The sequence below is a fragment of the Drosophila innubila genome, chromosome X, assembly GCF_004354385.1.
Source record: "Drosophila innubila isolate TH190305 chromosome X, UK_Dinn_1.0, whole genome shotgun sequence".
In the NCBI taxonomy this organism is placed as follows: domain Eukaryota; kingdom Metazoa; phylum Arthropoda; class Insecta; order Diptera; family Drosophilidae; genus Drosophila; species Drosophila innubila.
The window spans coordinates 2,388,721-2,398,631 of record NC_047626.1 but is presented as its reverse complement, the minus strand read 5'-3'; the positions used below and the strand labels follow the sequence as shown (position 1 = coordinate 2,398,631).

General features: G+C 36.4%; 3 protein-coding genes across 3 annotated transcripts; 2 read left to right on the top strand and 1 right to left on the bottom strand.

The window, feature by feature from the left end:
- Positions 1-52: 52 nt before the first annotated feature.
- LOC117783373 (FACT complex subunit SSRP1) lies at positions 53-1,955 on the top strand. The gene is made up of 3 exons (XM_034620760.1): positions 53-165; positions 213-755; positions 1,048-1,955. The coding sequence occupies exons 1-3, from the start codon at positions 132-134 to the stop codon at positions 1,785-1,787; spliced, it is 1,317 nt and encodes a 438-aa protein (XP_034476651.1). The 5' UTR covers positions 53-131; the 3' UTR covers positions 1,788-1,955.
- Positions 1,956-2,666: 711 nt separating this feature from the next.
- LOC117794163 (histone H4 transcription factor) lies at positions 2,667-6,769 on the top strand. Its single transcript, XM_034634675.1, has 3 exons — positions 2,667-3,437; positions 4,641-4,957; positions 5,986-6,769. The coding sequence occupies exons 1-3, from the start codon at positions 2,789-2,791 to the stop codon at positions 6,385-6,387; spliced, it is 1,368 nt and encodes a 455-aa protein (XP_034490566.1). The 5' UTR covers positions 2,667-2,788; the 3' UTR covers positions 6,388-6,769.
- Positions 6,770-8,713: 1,944 nt separating this feature from the next.
- On the bottom strand, positions 8,714-9,549 carry LOC117794164 (60S ribosomal protein L36). Its single transcript, XM_034634676.1, has 3 exons — positions 9,524-9,549; positions 9,199-9,326; positions 8,714-9,135 (listed from the first exon to the last, which is right to left on the bottom strand). Exons 2-3 carry the CDS (start codon positions 9,319-9,321, stop codon positions 8,911-8,913), a joined length of 348 nt encoding a protein of 115 aa, XP_034490567.1. The 5' UTR covers positions 9,322-9,326; positions 9,524-9,549; the 3' UTR covers positions 8,714-8,910.
- Positions 9,550-9,911: the final 362 nt, after the last annotated feature.

Sequence of the window (9,911 nt, the reverse complement as noted above, 5' to 3'; positions counted from 1 at the left end):
CAGCTGATAGCTATTCTTAAATTTTTCTAGCAACCGAGCTCTGAAAATAGCCAGAACTAGCTATAAAATAGCTAAGTAGGCAACAGTGGTCGTATACAACAAATCTCTATCTACGAAAATCGAGCAAAACAATGGAATCTCCAATATCAACTCCAGCTACAAAAGGTAAGTCTAGAGATACCAATTTGGACAAAGACTCATCCAAGCTATAGATTTTCAAGTTGCTGGCATATCGCGGAGTGGACGAGTACGGAAAAAGTCATCGAAATTATTGGACTTCGAGTCGCCGGAGGAGATTGAAAAGCGTACCAAACGACCGGGAAGACAACCAGCCCGTTATCCCGGACGTGGTCGACCGCCAAATGCACTGCGCGAACGTGAACCGGAATTGGTTTTAGCCTTTGACGATATCGGTGACGATGAGGAGCACAATAACATCTCCGATATGGAGGAGGAGCAGGATACGGAACAGGAGGAGCAGGAGCAGACAACACAGGCCATTCTGGGTGCCGCCTTAATGAACTCGGACGATGAGGTGGACACACTGGTGCAGGATCTGGTCGAGGGCGTGGAGGCGGAGGCTTCCTATTCAAACGATTCCCGTGTACGTCAAAGTCTCTACATGCGTGAAAAGACCACCAAACGTAAAGTAATCAAGGAAGCCAAAGTGCAGCGGAAGGACAAGGGCAAGGTCCGTTACACCGCCTACAGCCTGTGGGCGCGGGAGGTGCGAAAGCGGGACTTTCCCGATTTGGGTAAGTTGGATATGAACAAATCAGATTGCCATCACTAGCACTAGGCAACAAATTTGAACTTTTTAGACCGTGAGCGGATAAATTAAGTTTGTGCAAAGTTTGTAGGCCTTAAAGTATATATATGCTTGATCAGGATCAACAGGCGGGTCGATTTAGCCATGTTCGTCTGTCTGTCTGTCCGTTTGTCCGTCTGAGTGATCGCCTAGATCTCAGAGACTAATAAGAGTTATAGCAACCAAATTTATAATATTTTTATAATGATTGAGTTTTCCTTATGCTGTTGTTGTTGTAGATTTCGCCAGTGCGGCACGACGTCTGAGTGAACTGTGGGCGAACGTGTCCAACAAGGAGAAGAACAATTGGCGGCGCAAGGCCAAGATTCAAGCGACAAAGGACAGGCGGACACGCGAAAGGAACGCCACAGACATGGTGAACATGGCACAACATGGCACAGCAGCGTCACATGGCATGGCCATGACCCTGGGCAATGGACAGGGATCAGGAACAGGAACAGCTGCCGTTGCCAGCGATGCGACCTTTGTGAATCGGGCGACAACGAGTCGCACCAAGAAACTGGCCGCTGAACGGCGGCAGCTGCCGGATCAACTGGCAAACACAGCCACGCCCACAACCTGGGCACAGAGCAGACAGAAGCAGCCGAGGAACAGCAACAGTCGCCTCAAGACGCCTGCAGCAGCAGCAGGAGAAGCTGGCAAATCTGGTGTGATGGATCTGGAGCAGATGAACGTTAAAGGAGCAACTCAACCATCCAGTATTGAGGCAATTGATGCAGCTGCTCATCTCAAGCTGCTCGGTGAGAGTCTGACGGTGATTGGAGAACGTCTTAAGGAGCACAATGGACATGTCGCACTCTCCGGCAGTCTGTCCGTGCTGTTGGACAGTCTGCTGTGCTCCATGGGACCGCTGCTCTGTATGACAACGCAAATACCCGGACTGGAGAACAAAAAGCAGCTGAGCACAAATCTGGCAACGACACTGGATAACATTGCCTACGTAATGCCGGGTCTTTAAATAACCAAACTGGAATGCCTGGTGCATCTGGTTTTTATCATTTAACCAGTTTAAATATTGAATAGAATATAACAAACATATTGGTAGATGCAATTAAGCTTAAGTTTGCCCTATTCAAATATTCAAAAAAAAAAAAGACGGAATACATATTAGTTTTAAAAACAAAAATTGTTTATTTGAAGTCACTAAATTGGCGGGAGAAATTGTAGTTGGGCAATAACGAGAACAACATCGTTAAGATATGTATATCGATAGTTGATACTGGAAAACGATTTGTAATTAATAAAGATGGTATTTAATGCGATATGTATACGATACATCGACTTTCAATACGATATCACATTGAAATTTTGCCAGACTAACTACATTTAATAAAAGTTCTTAATATGTTTAAAAATATCAAAAATATATTAATATGAAAAAATATAAAAATATCGTGGAAATTGGGTCCAAATGTTTTTATTTCAGAGCTCGAAATATTTATTAACGTGATTTATTCTTAGTCCTAAATCTGTTCAAAAAATTATGCATTTTTTTTAGGATTATATATATATTTTTTTAAGCTATTTTGAGCAATTTTTTTTTTTCAATTTAGCAATTTTAGCCCACAATATTCTGGCAGCACTGCAAGCCCATCTCTAGGACAAACCACTAACACTGTGCTAAAACGATTAGGTGAAATATCGATACTATTACGATAACGTGTAGCAATTTGCTATCGATAGTGCCAACGACATTGCAACTTGAAAAACTGCAATAATAAAGTAAGTTGCTTTTGTTAAGTTGTTATTTGTGGCGTTACTTCAAAGTTTAAGTTAGTTTATAACTTGCAGTTAAATAACGAAGCGTAGCCATTCAATTATCGAAGCTCCCGCCTTTTTTGTTTAGATAGTTTGAAGGAAACTAGCGATATTATCGATAATTTGTTAAATTTATTGACCAGCAGCAAAAACCAAAACCAGGCAAAAAATTGCAATTAACGTGAAAGAAAGAGAAAAATAATGTTGAGACAAGCGTCGAAAAAGAAAAAAGCGGCCGAATTGCAGCTACCCTGCGGCTGGCGCGACTGTCAGGTGATATGCGAGGGGGAATGGTTGCTCAATAGCCACATTGCCGAGCATTTGGAGCAGGATGAACAGAAGGAGCAGGAAGAGGAAGAGTGCGTCTGCACTTGGAGCGATTGCGATTTCCAAACAAATTGCCGCGAGGAATTTGAACGGCATAGCTATTATCATGGGTATTATTTAAATCTGCTTCTGCACGGCAAGCTGGAGTGCGATCGTCATCCGGAGATTCCCAGCTGTTATGGAGCAGCACGCAATGGCAACAAGTTGCCAGAGTTGACACAGAATTTCCTGTGTGGCTGGAGCGATTGCAATCGCTCGTTTGTGTCCATTGTGGAGTTCCAGGATCACATTGTGCAGCATGCCTCATTTGAGTATGAGATTCAAAAGTCACCGGATGATGAGCGTCCGAAGACACAGTGCAACTGGCATCTGTGCCACAGGCAGCTGGAGAACCGTTACCGTCTCCTCGAGCACATCAGCACACATTGCAACAAGAAGAGTGTCGCTTGTTTCCATTGCGGCGAACTCTTTCGCACCAAGACGACGCTCTTCGATCATCTGCGGCGACAGCCGGACAACAACAGTGAGTAGAGTGAGAGAGGGAGAAGGAGAGGGAGGAGAAGAAGGAGCAGGTGGAAGTGAAGAAGCATGTGAACATGGAGATGCATCATGAATAAAGCGAATTTTGTGCTCATTATGATGAGATAGGATGAATTCTTAAGAAGAATGCATAGAAGCACTTAGAGGAATACTAATGTTGAGCTAAAAATGTGACCATGGAGGACGGCTTTAGGTGTAGAACTTAAGAAGAAAGAAGTACTTAGGCAGAGTCGACTTTAAAATAACTTGGAATCACTTTAAATTTATATAAAATTCAAACTTTTTCAAATTTTATACATTTTAATGTGACTATGGAGGATACAAGAACAGATATATATATGAATTAAAGCTTGAGAAGAAATAAGATCTTTAGAATGACGTGGAATCACTTTTAAATTTATATTCAATTCACATTACTTTAAATGTTACAATATTCAAGTTAAATTACACTTATGAATGTGACCATGGAGGATAAAAGAAAAGCTAATTGTGAAATTGGACTAAAATTTTGACTTGTAAAGTTAATAGGTCGAAGGATTGACCAACTTCAAACTTTCATAACTTTGCCAAAACTCAACCGATTTGTAAGCGGAATGTCGTTTTGAATATGATTTGGCCTCTAAATTCATTCTGCATTTAAATTTATTTAATTTTGACAAAAAAAAATATTTTACTCCAAATCTTGGGTTCGGTGCTAAGGGTCCCCCCTTTGAAATTTTTAAAATTGAAAATTTTAAATCTCATCTTTTCACTTTTAATCAACTCCTTATATCGTAATTAGTATAAAACAACACTTTAAACTTGATTCTGAGACCTTTTATTTTTTGGTCAAAAATCATGTCAAATTATAGAAAAGTTTTGACTTGTAAAGTGGCTAGGTGAAAGTTCTGACCAACTTCAAATTGTCATAACTTGATTAAAACTAAACCGATTTGTAAGCGGAATGTCATTTTGAACTTGATTTGGCCTCTAAATTCATTCTGGCTTTAAATTTATGTTATTTTGGAAAAAAAATTATTTCACTCGAAATCTTGGGTACGATGATAAGGGTCCCCCCTTTGAAATTTTAAAAATTGAAAGTCAAAAAAGAAGAACTGTATTAGAAACGAGCATAAACCGATTTAGATTTTTTTTTAAATTAAAGTAAAATTAAATTCTCTTTTTTATCTCTCTGTTTTCTGCACAGCACAAAAGTTCCAGTGTGCACAGTGCTTCAAGTTCTTTGCCACGGAAAAGCTCTTGCGGGGTCATGTAGTGCGACATGTCAACTGCTACAAATGCACCATGTGCGACATGACCTGCAGCTCGGCCAGCTCACTGACGACCCACATTCGGTATCGCCATCTGAAGGATAAACCCTTCAAGTGCAGTGAGTGCGATACCAGGTGTGTGAGGATCTCGGATCTGGCCAAACATGTGGAGATTGTCCACTCCAAGATGGTGCATCAATGCGATCAACCCGGCTGTCAGTATTCTGTGCGCACCTACACTCAAATGCGTCGGGTAAGCGAAGACACTAACATTATCATTATCATTACTTTTTCATTTTAACTTTAAATAAATTAATGATAATAGGCTTTTGATAAGCATTAAAAAAAGTCGTTTAAAATATTATATGTTATTAACATTAAAACAATTAACGGTAATTTAATCAATAAAAGAACAAGCATTGACAAAATTAATGCAAAAAAAATTGTATGCTATTAAAGTGACATATCACTAGCATTGAAAACATTATAATAAAATAAAATATAAACATAATAATAAAATTACATTTCATTAACACTGATAAAAGTATTTATATTGAAATGTCATATTAATAGAAATGAAAAAATTAATGATAATAAAATTTCAATTCACAAGCATTAAAATAAATTAATAATAATAAAATGACTTCATTATCAATCAAAAAAATTAATGCTATGTTAATCACATGACATTTTTAAAAATAAAAACAACTTTATTGAAATGCATTTTAATAATATGAAAAAATGAATGATAATGAAATGCATTTTAATAATTTTTATAATAGTATGGATAATCACTAGCATTAATATGATGATAAAATCAAATAATACAAATATTAAAATAAATTAACGTTTCGCTAGAATTGGAAAGTAATATATACTAATAAAATGATATTTTACTAACATAAAATAGATATTTGATAATGCATTGACCTTTCATTAATATTGAACAAAATGCAACAGCATTGAAAAAAATTAATGATAAAGAAATGACATTTAATAATTATTTATATACAATGTATATGTAAAATATATTATTATAATAATTACAAAAGGATAAAAACTTTATTTCATTAGCAAATTGCAATTATTATTATTAATACAAACTAATATTTGCCAGAAGTTCAATTCAAATTTGGAGAAATTTACAAAAATGTTAGTGAAATAATTAACAGAAGCCTAAAAAAAAAAATATGAAAATGTAAACTGAACGTAATAATTTCACAACAGAAAATATATATGCATATATGTTATATTAGAGCTGATCGAGTGATTTAATTTCAGCATTATCTGGAGGTGCATGGGAACAATCCGATCTTCTATGCCTGCCATTGCTGTGAGCGGTTCTTCAAGAGCGGCAAATCGCTCTCCGTGCACCTGATTAGGAAGCATGGTTTTCGGTTGCCATCGGGTCACAAACGGTTCACATATCGCCTGGATGAGAACGGTTTTTATCGCTTGGAGACGACACGCCTGGAGAGTTTGGAGGTGACCCAACAGGTGCTCTCTCCGCAAATCAAACATGAGACTGATCTTAACAATTCCGGAGCGGGAAGTTGCTATGAGATTGTGAATCCCATTGGCAACGAATTCGAGCGTATTATTGTTTCCAATGATGCCAACGAGGCGCATTTGGTGGGTGAGGTGACCATCTCATTGCCAGGATTCACTGACACCGATCCCTGAAGCGATCTCATCGAGAAATGCAACACAAAAGGCTGTGTTCCCAAATTTGGTGCTCCTTCTCTGCCTGCAACCTGCATCCTGCTCCTCTCCTCTTCTTCAGCGAACAGCACCTCAGAGTACTCATAGTTTTAAGTTACTTTTGTCTCGGTTTTCATCTTCCAACTTCTGCAACCAAGTACAACAATGTGTGCCATTTAACGAGTGTTTACTGTAGGCACAATATTCCCTCATTTTATGTTTGCATGTTGGCATTTAACAATCTTTTCAAATATTTCTATATACTTATCGCATCTAATTAGAATTAAGCTGAAATTATAAGAACTCTTAAATCATATTCAATAAACGAAACTATGCACATCACACATAGCTAAAGCAATATAAACCTCGACTTTTAAAGATCAGAAATTTTATTTAAAAAAAAGAATACTTTTCTAAAATAAAGAAAGCTATTCATGTCATTTCCATGACTTTATAAGGTCATAAAGATTATATTTATAGTAAAGTTATAATTTTTTGAAGATCAGAAATGTCAATTTAAATATAAAGTATCTCCCTATCAAATATAGAAAGCTATTTATGTAATTTCCATGACTTTTTAACAATTTTTAAAGGCTATATCATAAAGATTATATTTTTTAATAAGGCTAAAACCGTTTAGAAAGATTGTAGAGTAATACACATATATTTATATTATGAAACAAAGGTTTCTTATTAAAAGTTTTTTATTAGAGAAAGAAGAATCGAAATAAAAACTTAATAAACTGTTATCATTTGGCTTTTCTTTCATTTAATATTCCAAGTCTTATAAACATTTTGTATAAACGCTTTTTGGGCACCATTATAAAAAATTTTCTTATATTTTATTTTCTAAAATTTTTCATTTTAGCTCGTTCTAAAAATCATAAACAATAGGAAAATAATTGAAATGCAATCAAAGCAATTTTCTAAATAAATATAGTGTTTTGAGAAAAGGTCTTTCCTTTTTAAACATTTTTTTTTGATTCTATAAAATTATTTTTCTTTTTTTTTGTTTAATTGCCTAAGAACCTTAAAAAGGTATAAAGGAATAATAACAGTTATAATTGTAATTGTGTGCACAATAATAAAAACAACTGTGTCACAATAATTACTTGACATACTATCAATAATCAGATATAGCAGAAGGTAAGCTGCTATAATTTTAATATAATTCACACAAACGGATGAAAAACTATTAAAAATGTATGGGGTTTGAATATTAGGAGTACCCCTAGTATCATTTATGCCATTTCAAAGTTAAACTGCGATCCATGTGGATTTCTTTTTTGTAGGGCCATGTGAGCAAGCTTAAGTCGAGAATGCTAGACTACGGAATACACTCATTTAGTCTCCAAGTTACCCTATAACATACATATATATGTATTTGTATACAAAAACACCTTAAATCGCATACAAAAATGGTTATATCAACTCGACTGATGCTGATCCAACATATATATATATATATATGTATAAACATACAATTGTCCGTTCTTCTGCCTTCTACGTACTTGTGCACTAACATTATATACCCCTCAATCTAATTTGTAAGGGCTTTCCCTTCAACAAAGTAACAACTCAGAGACAGAGAGAGAAAGAGCATTCTCAAAATTCGCATGTTGCTTGCTCGCTCTCACACCCACACACATCCTGGTTATCGACAATTCCTTTTCGCTGTCATACTTTCATACAAGATTAGAAGTAGAACAGCGTTTTCGCTTTCTTTATAAATACGATAATCCGATGTTTGTGTGCGTGAGAGCGAAACAAAACATTTCTGCTTACACATGATACAATAATAAAAGGTAACGTTTTTCTAGCATGTGCTTACACACTGAACAATATTAAACAGCATAAATTGAGATTACTCTCTGAGATCTTCGTGATTTACCAGAGAATTAAGTAAATACATCATGACTTATATTATTGTATCATGATCGCTACCTTTTATGCTTTTATCATACTCTCACACACACAGACATTCAAGTTATTGGCAATTCCTTTTTCGCTGTCACACTTTCAGTTCTGTCGATACCTTCTTTTTGCACCATGCTTCAATCTACCTTGCAAGCATTTTCCATTTGCACATTTCTAATCTTCGCTCGTTTTTCATTTGCACATCCCTAATCTTCGCTCTGCTTTGACGACTCGTGTAAACTTTGCGTCTTGATCACCATTTCAATACTTATAAAATGTGATTTTTGCACTTTAAATGCAGAAATACATGTTCTTTTGTGCATTCCAAAAAATACAGCACTTGCTGCTTGTGAGGTTAGGTTTAGTTACACTTGAAAAAAATAAACACAAATTTTGGCGCAAATATTGTAAATATTTGAATTCTTTTTAATTACGGCTTCTTGGACTTTTCAAGTAATTATCAACTGTTACACTTTTTCTTTTGCGTATTATAGTAAACAAGAAAAAAAAAGAGCACGGCACACAGTTGTTGTTGTTGTAGCTGTTGTTGTAGTTGTTGCCATTGTTGTTGTTTCAGGTTGTAGTTGTTTACTTGGCATGAGTCTGAGCCTTCCTGAGCTGAGTGAGAATGTTGGACAATTCCTCGCGCTTCCTCTTGGCACGGATGTGTGTGCCCAGACGACGCTTAAGGAACTTGAGAGCACGCTTATCCTTGGACACCTTCAGCAATTCCATGGTGCGCTTCTCATAGGGAGCATGTCCAACCACCTCGCGTACCAAATCGCGGGTGAATTTGGTGTGGCGGGTTTGAATCTGTATACAATTCATATGTAAACAAAAAATGTTACATTTCAATTTTACAATTACAATACTTACATTCTTCAAACGGCTGCCACGCAGACCCTTGACCTTCTTGTCGCCGGTGTACTTAACATTCTTGACTTTGGTGGTCTTGTGGCCTCGGTTAAGACCAATACACAGCTCATAACGGACTGCCATCGTCGCTGTATCGGAAAAAACAAACAAAACAAATGTAAACACAATTTTCAATTAGTTACTTGCTCTTTGCACTCAAAACAATTGCACTAAATATTGCACTCATATATCAACTTAATATTCAAATGGTATTAAACACATACAACTTGAAGATGCTTGCAATATTTGTTAATTTTCAACACATCAATTTAGGCAGCCGACCTACCTCAGTTGCTGTCAAATGGTAGAAAGAGCGCTGTCAGAGCGAGCAAACAGGAAACCGTCTGTTGACTGTCATTCGCCCCGAGTTGCCAGACCACGCAATTATGGGCATAGTCACACGATACGATTTATCAATACCGATAACGCATGACACCAAACACATTTTAGCACTACACTAATTTCTAGCTTTTGTTGCTTACCTTACAGTTTTCGATTTATATTATTTAAAAATAATGCTTCAGAATTGAATACATTAATTAAATCGAATACATCGTTAAAATTTTAACAGTATGGCAGCACTGATGTATGAGAGGTATCACAGGGATGCTTTCCATAATTCGATAGGTATATTTTTAAAAAATTATGTGCGTTTAATGTATCGATATGTTTGA